Source organism: Arachis hypogaea, chromosome 5, assembly GCF_003086295.3.
Source record: "Arachis hypogaea cultivar Tifrunner chromosome 5, arahy.Tifrunner.gnm2.J5K5, whole genome shotgun sequence".
Classification (NCBI taxonomy): Eukaryota; Viridiplantae; Streptophyta; class Magnoliopsida; order Fabales; family Fabaceae; genus Arachis; species Arachis hypogaea.
The window spans coordinates 102671220-102690364 of record NC_092040.1 but is presented as its reverse complement, the minus strand read 5'-3'; the positions used below and the strand labels follow the sequence as shown (position 1 = coordinate 102690364).

At 32.1% G+C, this 19145-nt stretch overlaps 1 protein-coding gene across 5 annotated transcripts; it reads right to left on the bottom strand.

Moving 5' to 3' along the window:
• Positions 1-9728: 9728 nt before the first annotated feature.
• LOC112802361 (probable serine/threonine-protein kinase SIS8) lies at positions 9729-18544 on the bottom strand. 5 transcript variants are annotated; one of them, XM_072237665.1, is made up of 8 exons: positions 18394-18502; positions 16760-18286; positions 14128-14317; positions 12807-12861; positions 12429-12497; positions 11332-11381; positions 10899-11083; positions 9977-10424 (listed from the first exon to the last, which is right to left on the bottom strand). In XM_072237665.1, the coding sequence occupies exon 2, from the start codon at positions 18264-18266 to the stop codon at positions 16770-16772; it is 1497 nt and encodes a 498-aa protein (XP_072093766.1). In that variant the 5' UTR covers positions 18267-18286; positions 18394-18502; the 3' UTR covers positions 9977-10424; positions 10899-11083; positions 11332-11381; positions 12429-12497; positions 12807-12861; positions 14128-14317; positions 16760-16769. The 5 variants fall into 5 exon arrangements, with proteins under 5 accessions (XP_029154350.2, XP_072093766.1, XP_072093764.1 ...); XM_029298517.2 differs by lacking the exons at positions 16760-18286; positions 18394-18502 and adding an exon at positions 9729-9960 and having other exon boundaries at positions 10306-10383; positions 14128-15096; XM_072237663.1 differs by having other exon boundaries at positions 10766-11083; positions 16760-18544.
• Between the last annotated feature and the right edge of the window lie 601 nt (positions 18545-19145).

Below are 19145 nucleotides of genomic sequence, written 5' to 3'. Positions count from 1 at the left end.
GATTGGGGTTCTCCCCGTGGATATTTTTTATCTTGGGAATAAGCGCACAGAGGGACTGTCCAAAGTTAGCTACCGGAATGTCGAGTTTGGCTATATAACCGACATATGAGACTTATTAGCCATAGGATAAGCACACATCATATACATTTGTATGTTTTGCTTGAGTGTGCATTGTTTTAGTTTGCCTAACTGCTTAACTATGATTATCTGTTACTTGCTCTACTTGCTGTATATGTACCCTTATCTGTATTTTCTTTATTTGATTTGTATGTGTTTGTATCTAAGAGACCCCTCATATGGTGGAGGTGTGATGAGGGTTGTTCCACCCGGTGATTAGGAAGTCTGAAGCAGACAGAAAGTGAAGAGTTAGTTTAGAAGCTAGAATTCTCTTAGATAGACTACCAAACTTTCTGGCTTAGCCTAAATTTTAAGTTTAATCTGAGTGTCGGAGTTCTAGAAATGCCTCTGCCTTTTTCGAGACTTTATATATTATCTATGTGGGAACCTTTACCATACTGAGAACCCTCGGTTCTCATTCCATACATATTCTGCTTTTTTTCATATACAGGTCGAGAGGCACCTCGCTAAGTATTCTGGAGACCTTCTGGAAGTGAAGAACTATACTCTTGGGGCTTAGTATTTTGCTGCTAGTTGTATTTATATGTATATGTATTCTCCGCCCTGTATATTTTGTGTAAGTCCCTCCTAGAGGTTGACAATGGAGAAACAGGTGTTCATATTATGTGTATCTGTACGAGCGCGATGCAATTTTTTTTCTATTACGCTTTTGCTTAGCTACTTCTTCAAGGCTCCTAGTTATAATTTCTTTCAACTATATTTATATATGTCTTTTCTTTTAGAGGTCGTAATACATCGCTATCTCTACTTTACGACTTAAGCGTAAGACTCTATGTGGTAGGGTATTACAAAAGATCTGCCCAAGAAGAAACAATAGCCTCTTAAAGATCGCTGAGTGTCAGGACATCCGAACCAATCAGAGTCACTAAAGCCGAGAATCTGAACTTCTGGGGAAGAAAATTCCTTTTCCGCGGCTACTCTTTAAGTAACTCAACACTCACTTTGCGTCTTGAAGATGAGACTGAGTAGGAAACGCTAATAAATTGACTTAATTGTTGTGTTGTATGTATGATGTCTAGTCTCGTAGTGGTAAGATATATGAGGCGACCAACCAAACGTCGATAGGCAAAGGGATCCGAGAGAAGGGGGTTGTCATCCTGATGAAGTTTTGTAGCACTATTCATGGGAATAGAAGCTGGTTTGGCGCATAACAAGCCAGAGTCTTTCTAAAAGATCATGACAAAATTTTCTTTGAAAGAGAAAAATTCTTTTTTCTGATTGAGCAACTTCAATACCCAAAAAATATTTTAAAGAATCCAAATCTTTAATTTTGAATGCTGGTTCAAAACTGTTTTAATAGCAACAGGTTCAGAAATAGAATTTTCAGTTATAACAATATCATCAACATAAACTAGAAGAATAGATCAGAGATTTTAGCACTAATAAATTTAACAAACAAACTATAATCAGAAATAATCTATTCGTATCCATGAGATAGTAAAAGACTGGAGAGTTTCTCATACCACATGTAACTAGATTGTCATAAACCGTATAGAGATTTCAACAATTTGCAACATTGATTTCGGAGAGTTGCCCCAATTTCAGGGGGCAGATACATAAACATCTTCCGAGAGATCATTGTGTAAGAAAGAATTATTGACATCTAGTTGGTGTATGAGTTAGTGTTTCATGGTTGCCAAAGTCAGGACTAATCTGATAGTGGCAGGCTTGACAACAAGAGAAAATGTCTCTAAAAAATCAACACGTTCAGTCTGAGTGAATTCCTTAGCCACAAGACGTGTTTTATATCTATCAATGGAACTATTTGGCTTACGTTTGATTCGGTAAACTCACATACAGTCAATCGACTTGATACTTGCATTGCAGAACAATCAATAAGATACCAAATTTTGTTCAATTCAAGAGCATCCAATTCATCTTTTATGGCACTACGCCAACTAGAATGATTGTTGGCGTCCTTGAAAGACTTTGACTCAATCTCAGATTGCAGAGACAAAAGATAGGTTTCATAAGCAGGAAAAATATAAGAAAAATACATAACAGAAGAAATTGGATAAAGACACATTGAAAAGGAGAAATTTGCGCATGTGAGAGAAGAATTACAAACATAATCGAAAAGGTAAGTTGATGGTTGGCGAGCTCGGTGATGATGGGCCTGATAGACAAAAGATTCTGGAGGGAGATGATGGTGTTGTGTTGGATGTAGAGGATTGAGATGTCTTGGCTTAGTGAGGCTTCGGTGAAGACTAAAGAAAGAATGGGAGATATTGGTGATGTAGGTGAAGATGAAATATTAGAATGGATGGGTTAGTGGAAATGAGGTGTGGGTCAATAGGAATAGGTTCTGTCTCAAAAAGAAGACTACCTGAATTTTGTTTTTGAGCTATGTTTGATGATGTTGGAGCGAGTGTATGGAATTGGATATTTTTAGTGACTAAGGATAAGATTATTTAATAAAAAATCACATTTCTAAAAATCTCAATTCTTTTATCTTCTAAAACATAAATAATATATCCTTTAAAACCATGTTGAAAACTAATAAACACAACCTTTTTTGCTCTTGGATCAAATTTTGATCTATTTGTCATTAGGGTAGAAACAAAACATAAGCATCCAAAAACTTTTAAGGTCATGATAATTTAGTGAATGATTAAAAAAAACCTCAAATGGTGTTTTAGAATTTATCGTTGAAGATAAAATCTATTAAGCAAATAAACAGCATGATTAATGGCACAGGACCAAAAAGATTATGGTAAATTAAATTGAAACATAAGAGCACGAGATATATTCAAAATATGTTGATACTTGCGTTCTATCTTTCCATTTTGTTGAGCAGTTTCAACATAACTACTTTGATGAATAATGTCATTTGAAGCATAAAAATCATGTAAAATGAATTCTAGTTTATTATTGGAACGGATATTTTTTACTTTAGAGTTGAATTGTGTGTCAACTAAATTAATAAAATTATTTATATAATTTTGCACTTCTCTTTTTTATTCTAATAAAATAATCAATGTAAAGTGACTAAAGTCATCAATAATAGTTAAAAAATATCTATTATATATTATTAATTTATAATCAAATGTATCATATGTTACTCTTTCATTGCAATTGAAATCAAAATTTTTCCTCCAAAATTAAAGAATTCTCTTCGGTCTCCACCTTCCCATCTCTCTTTCTTTATCTCTCTTATTCCTTTACCCACTTTATTTTTCTTGTTCTTATACAATTATACCCACTCTATTTCTTTTATATATCATTATTAATAGCTAATTATAAATTTAAGTCATAAATAATGGGAATCACATTTCTAAAAGTGATGAAGAAACATAATTGATCATTTAAAAAAATAAAGGGTTAAATTAACCCACTACGCTGAAGCGGCTATTTTTTTTTCTCAAATGGTAAGAACCCTTCTTTTGTTACATTAATAAAAATAAGACCTTGAATATTGAAATATTGGCATGCAATAAAAGTCAGAGTAAAAAAAATATAAAATAGGATAAAATATCTTTTTTATCTTTAAAATTTGTTAAAAATTTTAAAAATATCCTTAAATTTTATTTTATTTCAATTTTGTCCTACAAGTTTTCGATTTGCATCAAATTTACTCTTAACGACTAATTTTTCAAAAAAAATTATGATATTTCAGGAATAATTTCACAAGAACAACCTTTAACACAAGCAAATTAAACATATTTATCATGCATTATTGTTGGATTAATCTTAAATTTTTTAAAATTTAGTTGCTAGTAGTATATTTGATGCAAATTGAAATCTTTTGGAACAAAACTAAAACAAAATAAAACTTAAAAATATTTTTAAAATTTTTGACAAACTTACAAAAATAAAAAATATACTTTATCCTATAAAATAAAAAAACACACCTAAAGAAACATAACATTTCTCCTTCAATATTCATAGTGTAACTTCTTGAGACGATAAGAAATTGAAATATCAGTTGATTATATTCACCTATATTGTTTTGTTCTTTCTCTTCTTCATGCACATATCTACCAGTAAGTAGTTACGTAACCATATTAAATATTCATCCTTTATTGTTGTGAAGTTTTTTTTCTCTCACGTAACTCAAAACTAAACCCTTTTTTTGAGTGATTCTATTGATTTTCATCACTAAAATTGCTAAAGCCTCCCTAGACAATGAAGTAGCAGAGCATGTAAAGAAGAACAACAATTTGGTATTGGCCCTTGAAATGCTACCTTCTATAGCATTCAATTGCAAAGAGCTATTCCTTCCAAAACCTGTCAGGGTTAGAATAGATCCATTGAAAGAGGTTCTTGAAAGAAAAATGATAGTTTGTGTAAATTATGGATAGTTTTGATTCATTCTGGTTAGAACTTGAATCAGCACTTGTATATAACTTTCCATAGAATAATAAAAATGACATTTTTGTTTTGAACAATTTTTCTCACTAGAATTTGGTTTAAGAGTAAAAGAAAGAAGATAATAATAGTTAATGGTTATTTTTTATTTATTTATAACTATACATTTATCAGACTAAACTGACTACATTACATCTTTTTGGTGCAACTCTTTCCAAGACTTTGAAGTTCACATCTTTTCAAGATCAACAATGCATTCATAGTTCTTGGTAACTCCAATGGTCTTGCCTTGGTTATTGGTACATATTCTATTCATAATCACAATGCCTACCTGGTCTCTGGTTCTCGACACTTGAGAACCACCGATCTGCTTCTGCAATGCCTTTTAACACCGCCATTATTTCAGCAAATTTGGATCTATCATCCAGTCACAACCCCCCCCCCCTCCCCCCACCAACCAAAACACGGAAAAAATGCCGTAATAAATTTTATAACATTAAGAATTTAAGATTCATTCTATAATCATATATCCACAATAAAAAAAAAGAGCATGATTATACCCTTCGAAAGAATATCTCCTGCAAATATTTGTGAAAAGGGATATTTTAAAGAAATTAAATCCATAAATTGATTTATGCAGTATACACCACACAATAAATAGTACATGAACAACCTAATTTCATTATGATGCTAAGATTGATTCCTCAAAGTTTATAGCAGCATCAACCATATTCTATCTTGTTTGAGATCAATTCATTTTATGTTTATTAGTCTAATCTGGAGTGATTTTTGTGAAAGTAGCTATTATTCACTTCCATATAAAACTGAATCTGAAGCTTATAATCGAATGGTGGGTTCAACTAGAAACCAAATAAGCTGACAAAATATTAAATCAAGTGTCTCGCAATTATTTCAAAGGGACAAACTGAAATCCAAGTACAAAGGAAAATTCATACTAGAGATCTTCAATATTGTCTGTGCCAAAAGAAATTGTATTAGCATTCAAAAATATTCTACAAAAACAAATGCAATTTCAATCTGTACAACATTGTTTCACTTATAATTCTTTATTCTAACCCCACTCATCACAATGCAGAGAAGATTTAGAAAATACCAAAGAAATAGGTGTAGAAATAGTTGTGCTTGGCATTAGAATCACCAAATCTTTCATGACAGGTGTAGCTGATAACAGAAAACAAAACTCCAAACCATGTTTTAATAATAAAAGTTTTTCAACATGATTTTAAACAAGAACAATGTAATAATCCCTATATAGGATTTTTTAACAAGAAATAATGAAATAACTCAATTAAGCATTAACTGCTGAGTAACATTAGTTATGAAAATGAACAAGGGTTTTAAGATAACATTAATTACAACTGTACATTAATTATGGAAATGAACATAATGTACATATTTTCAATTGATTTCTAAGAATTAAAGCCGAGTAACATTAATTATGAAAATGAACAAAGGTTTTAAGATAATTCATATTTGAACCAAATTAGCCAAATTCCTAGAATTTCCTTCTTGCACAGCCTTTTTTATTTGAAACATCAAGTGTAATCACAGACATAGTATACAGGTTTCTTCACCTATGATCAGATTTTGAAAAATAACAAAAATGTTGAAATTGTCAACAAAAAAAGTGGGGTCATGCATTTAGTAGATGTATTTGTTTCAAAGATGGCAGTGAAAATCATAAATCTATGTCATTAATCTTGCCCCGCATGTCTTTTAGAAGAATTCTAAGAAAATTCAGTCAAATAAAGCACAGTTGCTCATCAGACCAATCATGAGCTCTTAATTACTATCAAGAAATCTTAAGCACTAAGCCACCAGACTAGGAAAATCCGCCGAAACAGGATGCATGATAGCCATGGTAACAAAGACTCAAAAATCAGCCAATAACACAAGTACAAAATTAATTCAATAACAGTGAGATAACCAAAATCAAGGTGATAGTGAGTTCATGGCATTTCCCAAATCCTCCAACCCAATAGATATAAAATTTACCAAGTTCTGTACAAATTTTGACAACAGAAAATTTATTAATTTGAGTTGATTTATTTCTCCTTAGTGTCTTTTCAATAAGCCTCTAGCAATCATTTCATGAAGATGTTTCAGCGCTTGATCATTTTCACCTTTTTCCAACAGAGCACGAATAGTTGTTTCGTAAGTTACAGCATCCGGAGAGCAACCATTGTCTTCCATTTCCAACTTTAAGGCCAATGCTTCATGAAGTAGGCCCTCTTTGCAGAGCCCATTGATCATAACATTGTATATCCTTGTGTTTAGGTGATAGCCTTTAATGGAAAGCTCTTGAAAAATCTCTTTTGCATTTTTAAGTCTTCCACTTTTGCACAGGCCATCTATAAGTATGGTGTATGTAAATATATTTGGATCAATGCCACTCTCTTTCATTTGATTGAATAACATAAGTGCCTTGTCATGTTGTTTGATATTGAACAAAGCATCCATCAAAGAACTGTAAGTGACTATATTAGCGGGTTGACCTCGATCATGCATCTTTTCAAGAAGCTCCAAGGCACAAAGGATTCTCCTTGATTTTCCCAAGCCATCAATTAGAGTACTGTAAGTTACCGTGTCAGGAACCAAGTTCTTGCGATGCATCTCTTCGAAGAGATTCAAGGCGTCATCGATCATTTCACTTTTGCAAAAGCCATTAATCATGATATTGTAAGTCCGAACATTAGGAAACACTCTATTCTCGGCCATTGTGTTGAATGTATATTTTGCCTTATTTACCTCATTAACCAAACAATATCCATCCATTAAGCTGCTATAAGTAACCACATCTGGTTTCACACCATGTTTTGCCATTACAGTCAATACACTCTTAGCATCTTTGACCTTTCCATCCTTGCATAACCCATCGATCAAAATACTATAGGTACAAACATTTGGAGTAATGTTTCTAAGCACCATATCACTTAACAAATCAATGGCTTCCTTATATTGACCCTCAAGACACAATCCAAAAATGAGAGAACTGTATGTGATAACATTGGGAGAAATTCCCTTAGCAAGCATTTCAGAGAATAAATGAAAAGCCTGACTTACAAGTGTATCCTTGCAGAGGCTATCAATAATTGCGCTGTACATGAAGACATTAGGAGCAATTCCATACCGTGGGATCTTTCTCAACATTTGAATAGCAGCTGATGTGTGACCGGTCTTACAGAGCCCATTGATCAACGTCCCATAAGTGACTTGATTAAAGTGAAATCCATGAGCCAGCACTCTGTCATGAAAGCGCACTGCTTTTTCAACACTACCACAGAGATAGAGACCTTTTAGGATTGTTGTCAATGTTACCGTATCAGGTTGATAATCCATTCTGAAAATCTTGGCCAATACAGAGAAAGCAAGCGTCATACGACCCACGCCGCAACAACAATTAATTAGGATGCTCAAAGTAAATAAGTCGGGAGCGATTCCTCTGGCTTGCAATTGCCGAAAAAGGGAAATGGAAATGGGGAAATGGTTGGTCTTGGCAAGAGACCCCAAAATCTTGTTAAATTGGATTATTGATGGAGGGCGACGCATAGAGAGCATGCGAGTGAAGGAATCAACAGCTTCATCAACTTGACGAAGGGATGGGGGCTCAGAATGAGAGTGAAGGGATGAAGAGGAAGGGAAGGAAACAAAATTAGGGATTTGGAGAAGAGAATACCTAAAAATGAAAGTAATCCTTGAGGTTGAGGATGACAACATTTTAGTGGTTCCCACTTTTGTTAAGTCTAAGGGAGTACTCTCTGCTCTCTGGTCCAAGACGTAGACGACTAAACCTTGCTATCTCTGCGGAAATAGTTCTCCCAATTTTTATCTGGTATGTGTAAGAGGGTATAACAACTTTGTATGCTGCATTAGATGGGTTACATTTATATGAATTATTACATTTTATTATAAAAAAATTAAAGTTTAATATAAAAATAAACTTGTTATCTGTAACCTACGTTATACATATTAAATAAAGTCGAAAAATTAAATTTTATAAATACAATCATATTATATAATAATATTTTTAACAAAGTAGTTAGTTAATAAGTTTGAAGATAATAATTTAATTATTTGTTAAGTAATATAAAATAAAATTTAATTATTTTATTTATATATTAAAATTTAAAATATCATTTTAATATATTTTTTAATATTGTAAAAATTTTATTGTATAATAATTAATTTTAATGAATAAAAAATTTATATTTTTATATTAATATATTTTATATTTATTTATTTAAAAATAAAAAAATATTATATTATTATATAAAATATTGTATATTAAAAGATATTTATTTATATACTAAGATATTCTGTATTTATTAAAATCTTTTATATTAGTTTTTTATTTTTATTTAACGAAATCTGATGATTTATATAAATATGGCAGATCTAATATTCTAATGTGTACAAAGTTATTGTGCTTATTTTAAAACATACTCGCTCTTTGTTATATCACATTTTCTTTACTTCTTTTATTTTACTTAAAAAGCACCGATAAAATTGATGTGAATTTGTTGGTAAAAATTTTTTAGATAATGTACATTTGATTAAATTATTATTTAATAATTTTTAATTATTAACTTTGTATAAAAGTAATTGCATGTGAATAATTATATGTAATTATTTTTATATAAAATTGATATTTAAATTTTATTAGATGATTTAATAAATTTAACTAAATTATCATCTAATATTTTTATTTATTAATTTCATATAAAAATAACTCCATATAAGTCTATTTTATAACATGAATTAAAAAAAAACAAATTGAAAAGATATATTTTTCTTTTGTTACTACCATTAATATGTTTGAATTGGTTTCTTAATCACTTTTCTAAAAAAAACAAAGGTTGACTAAACTAACAAAAATTCATAATTGATCCACCAAAAAAGTGATTTTAAAAGATAAAAAGAATTAATTTTAATATACAAAAAATATAAATTATATATTTTTATTTAATTATATAATTCTCTTAAATAACTATTCACATAATTATAAAAAATCATTATTTTTATAAATATAACAACACGTAATTAAATATTTGTATATAATTAAAAGAAAAGTCTAAGAGGCCAGCAACTTTATCAAATTCTGGCTAGCATGTAACCAGCAAAAAAGAGTGAGCCATTGGATAAAATCTCACACTAATTTCTCACCATTAAAAGTCTCATTAATGGCTATTTGATGGCTATAAATCTCAAAAGTTTCTGGCCCCTAGCATTCCTCATAATTAAATACTAAAGCACTTTTATACTTTCTTTTTTCATCAAATTTAAAACCAAAAGACAGTAATTTTACAAGTTTGGTAAAAATATAAACAATACTATTTTTTGTTATTTTTTACAGCAAGACACTTAGACATAAAACACTTGGCCCCATCCAAATTGAAAAACAAAAAAAGAGAAAAAGAATAAAAAGCTTATCCAATTTTGCATTTACAGCACCATTTCCACGCACCATCAATTTTTCTTCCATTCAAGCTACAACTGCAACATCTCATAATTTATGCACATCAAAATTTAGAATTGATTATAGCAAAATTACAAAAAGAATTGTGTACACAAACAAATGGTACCAACTGATAATGACTCCACTGCAGATTGCAAAAAACATTTTAAAAGTAAATGGGAAGAAAGAAATTAAAAAAAAAAAGGAAAGGGACAAGACTGAAAAGAATCACAGGACTGAATGAGCAAAAATACTCAACTTGTCTTCCCATCATTTTCTTTATCAGCAAAAATGAACAAAGATTTGTCTTCCCATAATTTTCTTTATCAGCAAAAATGAACAAAGATATGGTTAGCTGTATAATTGTTTCCTATCCTGCTCACCAACTCTTGATGACTGAGCCTTCTCATGCCTACCCGGTATCGGCACTTGAGATTGAGAACCAATGATCGGCTTCAGCGCTGCCATTATTTCAGCAAATGTAGGTCTCAACTTTGGATCTCTACCATACAAAAGAGGTATCATATAGTCACACCAATCATGATTGTAGGTTAAGTATTCTAAAGGTTCCTAAAGCTTAAACATTTGCAAGGGCATCCCTGTATATGCTGAAATATTTTCAACAAATCCCAATAGTCTAGAAGTTTTTAATTAAGTCCGTATACTGTACAAATATTTTTCAACCAAGTCTTCTAGTTTAAAAATTGTGTAATCAAGTCCCTATCATGCATAAAAATCTTTAGAGAAAACAGAGAGTCGTCATTACAGGGGTTTGTTGAAACTGGCTTGCACATTATAAGGATTTTTTATTACAAGAATGGTTATATTGAAACAAAATTATACCTTGGCAAGATCCAATGTGTATTTCCTTTCATGTGATTATTCATATTCGACAGAACAAGCGGTTTTCAGAATGCTATAAGCAAGAGTTCTGATATCTTAGAACAAGGATAAAATGATTGACGAGTACACTCACGTCTTCCAGGATTGCTTGATAATATCCATGTCTCCATGATAGCAGGGTCCATCTCATCTGGAATGACAAGGCGACAATGCTGGAAACCGACAGCACCCACAACTTGCATCGGATTCATTCCACCCCAGGGCTGTTGCAAAGTAGAGAGCTCCCATAATATGACTCCAAAGCTATAAACATCGCACCTGGATATCCAATCACCACTAGTTATAATCATAAAATTATGAACGGCTTAAAAAGGGTGGCAAAATCAATGAGACGAATGACCAGACAAGAAAGCCAAAGAACAATAGTTATATGTAATAAAAATTACAATTTATTTTTCCAGATGCTAGATGATTCAGGTTAGAGAGGAACAGAGACTATGAAATTCTCCTCCACAAGCAAAATAAAGAAAAAATTAATGATGAAAACCAATGATAACTGAGCTTACTTTTCATTTGAAGGTTCATTTCTTAACACTTCAGGCACCATCCACTCGGCCTGCAACATGTTATAAAAAATGAATGTATTGCAATGCCAAACAAAGGCTTAGCAGCAAAACTAAATACGTGCAGAATACCGGAGCTGATCACACATATGAAAGACAGGAGTTTGAGGTAGAGATGAAAAGCATGTAATTAACTAAGGCCCCATTTGGCAGTTATTGTAGGACACAGACCTATTTGAAAAGGAGAGATAGAGAAATGCACAAAGTTTCTCTTCCCTAAGACAAAATTTGTGCAACTATCTCTGTCTCCCCTGTCTTTATATTTTTTTTCCAGAAAGGCAGAAACTCTTACCAAACAACTTTAGTAAATTTAATTATAACAAGCAAAATTCAACAGTTTCATGTTTAGGCCTCAACAAAATTAAGAAAGATTTGCTCATTTGTTACCAAACACCATTCATTGTAGTAGAGTGAGTTGGTAAAGTCTAGAGAAGAACTGTTGGCTGTGAGAACAGTGCCAGCTACCATAGGACAGCTGTTAGTTACAGCTATCATAAGTAACTTAAGAATGAACAGACTGTTGTACATTTTGTACTAGCTTGCACAGCAAGCTACTCTTCTGTATACATAAGCACAGATTAGTGATAAGCTCACTAGTAATGTAGATCATAAATTTCTTATCTTTCTCTCTGAATTCTCTTTTCTTTCTCACTCTGTTTTCTACCTTCTCTCATTCTCCCAAACCTTATTTAATCGACATTTTCTTGGCCTAGAGAACTAGTAATTGTATTATAAATTGAACATAACATAAGCCGAGGCTAAAGATAGGTATTCATCCTCACAAAAGAATTAATATAACATCCCAAACATAATGAATTTTTAAACAGCAAGAATCTCCTGGTTTTCCAATTTTTTTGTTAAAAGATAATAGCAAATGCCTCCATTTGTGTATGTTTATATATCTTCAAAAGAATATAAAGCACAACGGAAAAAAAATACGCAGCAAAATGTAGAACAAGAACATGAAAGAACGAATAATTCCGAAGGCAGGGGGTATGACACAGTATTTGAGCTTAGAAATGAGGATTATGACAACTTACTGTTCCTGCAGTTGATCTGGAAGAAAGAAATGTACTGTGCTTCATTCATGATAAGCCAAAATCACATACCTATTCGAAAGAAAAAAGAAAGGGTGAAAAAAAAAAAATTAAACCATATCTACAGGTAGCATTCAGCATGCTATCAACCATATTCTATCTTGTTTGAGATCAATTCATTTTATGTTTATTAGTGCAGTCTGAAGAGTGATTTTTGTGAAAGTAGCTATTATTCACTTCCATCCAAAACTGATTTTGAAGCTTAAAATCCAATGGTGGGTTCAACTAGAAATCAAATATGCTGAGAAAATATTAAATCAACTGTCTGGCAACTATTTCAAATGGACAAACTGAAATCCAAGTATAAAGGAAAATTCATACTAGAGATCTTCAATCTTGTCTTTGCCATGCTGCAACTTAACATGCTTGCGTGCACCTAGCAATCAGTATGCATGGCACAAAGATGAAAATGTCAAGAATCCAAAATAACCACCAATGCAAGCTCAATATCAGTTTCATGAAATTAGTTAATCAGCACTTAAGCAGAGTTCAACTTTTGATATTCAAAGATATTCTTCAAGAAGAAATGCAATTTCAAACTCTACAACATTGTTTCACTTTTAATTCTTTATTGTAACCCCAATCATCACTGCAGAGAAAATTTAGAAAACCCAAAGAAACAGGTGTAGAAACAATTGTACTTGGAATTAGAATCCCCAAATCTTTTGTGACAGGTGTAGCTAATAACAGACAACAAAACTCCGAACCATGTTTTAATAATAAAAGCTTTTCAACATTATTTTAAACAAGAACAATATAGTGATCCCTATATAGGATTATTCAACGAGAAATAATGAAATAATTCAATCAAGCATTAACTGCTGAGTAACATTAATTATGAAAATGAACAAAGGTTTTAAGAAAACATTAATTACAAGTAAGATTAATTATGAAAATCAACATAATGTACATATTTTCAATTGAATTCTAAGAATTACAGCTGAGTAATATTAATTATGAAAATGAACAGAGGTTTTCAAATAATTCATGTTTGAACCATAGTAGACAAATTCCTAGAAATTCCTTCTTGCACAGCCCTTTTATTTTTTTCTTGAAAAATCAAGTGTAATCACATACTTTGTATACAGGTTTCTTCAGCTGTGATCAGATTTTGAAAAATAACAAAATGTTGAAATTGTCAGCCAAAAAAAGTGGGGTCATGCATTTAATAGATGTATTTGTTTTAAAGACGGCAGTGAAAATCATATATCTATGTCATTAATCTTGCAAAGCATATCTTTTAGAAGAATTCTAGGAAGATTTAGTCAAATAAAGCACAGTTGCTCATCAGACCAATCATGAGCTCTTAATTACTATCAAGAAATCTTAAGCACAGTTACAACTATGAATATCCGCCGAAACGGGATGCATGATAGCCAAGGTCAAAGAGTAAAAAATCAGCCAACAACACAAGTTCAAAATTAATTCAAAAACATAGAGACAACCAAAATCGAGGTGATAGTGAGTTCATGGCATTTCCCAAATCCTCCAACCCAATAGATATAAAATTTACCAAGTTCTGTACAAATTTTGACAACAGAAAATTTATTAAAATTTCAGTTGATTTATTTCTCTTATTGTCTTTTCAATAAGCCTCTAACAATCATTTCATGAAGATATTTCAGTGCTTGATCATTTTCACCTTTTTTTCAGCAGAGCACGGATATTTGTTTCTTAAATTACAGCATCCAGAGAGCAACCATTGTCTTCCATTTCCAACTTTAAGGTCAATGCTTCATCAAGTATACCCTCTTTGCATAGCCCGTTTATCATAACCCTCTTTCCAACCTAAAGTACAAAGATGCTGGAGGTGTAGTACTATTATTGGAGTCCTGTGAAAGTGTTCAACATTGTTGAATGATGGTGATAAAAAAAACTTATTTGGAGAGAAAAATTATGATTGAATGATGATTATCGAAAATTAGGAATTAGAAGAATATGTGCAGGAAAAATTAGTATTTGGAGGCAAAATTAGCGGACATTCAAAATGCTAACTTTTCTTCTAATTTAGAGATGAGAGACAATGATAGCATTATGATTGAAGATCTTTCGAGAAAATGGAAGCAAACACAGAAAATAAAGCCAAGTGAACTTAATAAGAATGAGATAGATAGGTATTTGGAAGATTACGTAACAAAAGATTTTAATAGATTTGATATATTGAGATAGTGGAGAGAAGAAAGACACTCAATTATTGTGTTCTTTCTTGCATCACTAGAGATACATTAGTCATTTATGTTTTTACTGTAGTATCTGTGTCTACTGTATTATATATTGTATTAACTAGACTATATCAAAAGTCACCTGACATTACTATTTAATTCAAATTCAATAATATATAAGACAACAATTAACAATATAATTCAAATTCAATAATATAAAAAATTAGTTACATGTACAATATAATAACTTCTTATAAATTGTTTAGGTGAAACTTAACCTATGAAATTTTGCCGGAACTAATACTAGAAAATTAACAATAAATAACAAATTATCATATAATATTAACACAAAAATTATCATATAATATTAGTAAATTTTATATTTACATTTCATAATAAATATTAAATATACTAGCTGTCACTATTTATAGCGCCAACAATTACCAGCACCAGCTCCAAGGTAGAATCGCAACTTCTCAATGACATAAAAGTTAAATTACCTGTGCCTACAAATGGTAGAGCCTGAAAAGAACTCCATTGCAGATTGCATAATGAAAACTGAAAAACTAAATAATACTATTCAACTTGTGTTCCCATTTTGTATATCGGTGAAAATGAACAAAAAATTGGTTAACTATATTTTGTAGAGTCTGAAACAAATCTTGATGACAGAGCCATCTTCTTGTTGATGAACTTGCAATATCCGAAACACATTGTATATTCATATACTCTTACCATACAGCAAAATTATGCCCTTTGCAGTAACAAATGTTTATTTGGAGTGCTGTTTGCTTAAGTCTAAAACTGTCTTATGCAGCACGAACCACACAAGTTAGCATGGAAGTATATAAATGAAGAACCTAATTATAATGCAAAGATTGACTTTGCAAAGTTTATAGCAACATCAATATTTTATCCGTTTGAGATGAAGTGATTTTTGTTTGGGTTTCATGAGAAAAGTGATTTTTTGAAGTTTAAAATCCAATGAGTATGATTCTGAAGAATTCTAGTGTCTCGCAATTGATTCCGAAATCAAAGTATAAAGGAAAATTCACACTAGAGAGCTTCAACATAGTTTGGATTAATATAAAGCCAATTAAATTTATACATATAACACGGTGGATTGGTATTTACCCATCTGATTGAAAGTAAATAAATACAACAATTATGCAAAGAAATTCACTAAATAAAATCAACTGCAATTCCAAAGAATTCTATATTGTTTCACTTTTAACACCCCCATCACAACACCACATAACAAAACTCCAAGCCAGTAACTTTGTTTAAAATGCTAATAAACAGAGACTTAAGAGACACTCGAGTATTGTCTAAACAAGAAATAAGGAGGTAATTTATCTAAGAATTAACAGAAAACCATTCTCCGAAATAGTATTTCATAATGTACATATTTTCAGCAGAAGCAATTTCCAAGCAATACAATTGAGTAGCATTAATTAAGAAAATGGCCACAAAATTTGAGATAACTGAACCATATTAACCTTGACTCAATGTTGCTTAGGTTGATGAAAAGAGGGGACATGCATTCGAGAAGGTGGGTTTATTTTTAAGATGGAAGTGAAAACTATATAGCCTAAGAATAAATACTTAATACCTACTTAAATTTCCGTTTACAACAATTCCCGGAGGATTTAATCAAATAAACAATAGCTCATGGTTGCTTATGATAAAACAGTGATAGGAATTATTTTGATATATATATACACAGTACCTACAAAGATACGGAAAAATAACTTGCACAACAGAATAGCAGAGAACAAACAACAAAACAAAATATTCAATCTTTTTAGTTTTGCTTAGTTTGTAGCGTGATAAATATATGATCTCATAGAATAACAGTAAAGAACACTCCATTGCTATAAAGAGATCTTAAACACTAAATCTATAAGCTATATCTAGGAATATCATCTAAAGAATCAATAAAATAGTGGAATTAAAAAGGATAATAGCAATTGCAAAAATCGAATGTGCAAAATTAATTGATGTTATGGCATTGCCAAAGTCCTCTGACCCAACAAACACAGAATTCACAGAACTATGATACATATTCAGCAACGATGAGATGTAATTTCAATTTGAATTGATGTATATTACCTTTTTTTTATCAATTCAATAAGCCTCTAGCAACCATTTCCCGAAGAAGTTTCTCTGCCATGTCATTCTCATCTTTTTCAAACAAAGCATGAATAATAGTTTCAAAAGTCACAGCATCTGGTAAGCAACCATTGCCTTCCATTTTTGACAAGAGTGCCAAGGCTTCTTCAAACAAGCCCTCTTTGCAGAGCCCATTGATAATAATATTGTATGTCCTCACATTTGGACGATAGCCTTTAAAGGAAAGATCTTGAAAAATCTCTTTTGCATCTATAAGTCTTCCACCTTTGCATAGGCCATCTATAAGTATATTGTAAGTGTGTATATTTGGATCAATGGCACACTCTTTCATTTGATTGAATAACATAAATGCCTTGTTAGGTTGTTGGTTTTTGAACATCCCATCCAACAACGAATTGTAAGTGACTACATCAGCGGCTTGACCTCTATCATGCATCTCGACAAGAAGCTCCAAAGCACGGGAGATTCTCTTCGATTTGCTCAAGCCATCAAAAAGAGTGTTGTAAGTTACCGTGTTTGGAACCAAGTTCTTGCGACGCATTTCTTCGAAGAGATTCAAGGCTTCATCGACCATTTTACTTTTGCAGAAGCCATTAATCATGATACTGTAACTTTGAACATCGAGTGAAACTCTAGTTTGGGCCATTGTGTTGAATATATATTTTGCCTTATTTACCTGATTAACCAAACAATATCCATCCATTAAGCTGGTATAAGTAACCACATCTGGTTTCACACCATGTTTTGCCATTACAGCCAATACACTCTTGGCATGTTTGATCTTTCCTTCTTTGCATAGCCCATCTATCAAAATACTATAGGTATAAACATCAGGAGTAATGTTTCTAAGCACCATATCACTTAACAAATCAATGGCTTCCTTATATTGACCCTCAAGACACAATCCAAAAATGAGAGAATTGCATATGATAACATTAGGAGAAACTCCCTTACCAAGCATTTCAGAAAATAAATGAAAAGCCTGACTTACAAGTGTATCCTTGCAGAGGCTATCAATAATTGCGCTGTACATGAAGACATCAGGAGCAATCCCATACTGTGGGATCTTTCTCAGCACTTGAATAGCAGCTGATGTGTGTCCGGTCTTACAGAGCCCATTGATCAAGGTCCCATAAGTGACTTGGTCGAAGTGAAATCCATGAGCCAGCACTCTGTCATGAAAGCGCACTGCTTTTTCAACACTACCACATAGACAGAGACCTTTCAGGATTGTTGTCAATGTTATGGTATCAGGCTGAAAACCCATCCTGAAAATCTTGGCCATTACAGAGAAAGCAAGCGTCATACGACCCATGCCGCAACAACAATTAATTACGATGCTCAAAGTAAATAAGTCGGGAGCGATTCCTCTGGCTTGCAATTGCTTAAAAAGGGAAACGCCTTCGTGGAAATGCTTCGTCTTGGAAAGGGATCCCAAAATCTTGTTAAATTGGATGATGGGAGGAGTACGACGCATAGAGAGCATGCGAGTGAAGGAATCAACAGCTTCATCAAGCGATTGGGGATGAGAGTGAGAGTGTAGGGATGAAGTTGAAGGGAAGCAAAGACTGAGAGCAGAGTGGGAAACAGAATTTGGGATTTGAAGAGCATACCTTAACATTATTGGTGAGAATAAGAACAATGATAACATTCTTACAATGAAGGAGAGTATCGTAAAATGGAAGAGTGCTTTCCACCCGAGAGAGTGAGGGTAGTATCAAGCTTGTTCGAGGTTATTTGTTTAACGGGAAGCTACACATTCATTTTAATCATGTAATCAAGTTGGCCAACACTAAAAAATTCTAATACCATTAAATAAGACATGAAATACATGTTTAATACACATAAAATCGTCCAATGCTTCTTCTTCTTCTCCCACGCTTCTTCTTCTTCTTTTCAGACTCGGTTAAACACGGAGTCTCTTTTTCTTTGCCTTCTTCTTCGCATTCTTCCTTCTCCTCCTTCTTCTGAGAATGAAGAGTTTTGAATAATGCAAAATGAACCAAACACAGTAATCATGATGAACCGAACATAGTATTCATAGTGAACCGAAAATAATACAATTGTATAATAATGAGTGAACGAAACATAATCCATTGTATAAAATCAAATTCAAATAACTTTGCCTACAATTTACATATTATCAATTCAATTCAATTCAATTCAATTCAGTACACCTCCGTCCATTTAATTCACTTCAAATTAGCAATTGTATTCCATTCAATTCGATTCAAAATTGAATAATCCAAACTTTGTCAGTTTGATTCGTTTTAGAAGAGTAATCCAAATCACTCTCCTGTTTAGCAAAAAATTATGAACCCCTAAACACTGAAATCCTAAACCTTGAACCCTGAACCCATAAACG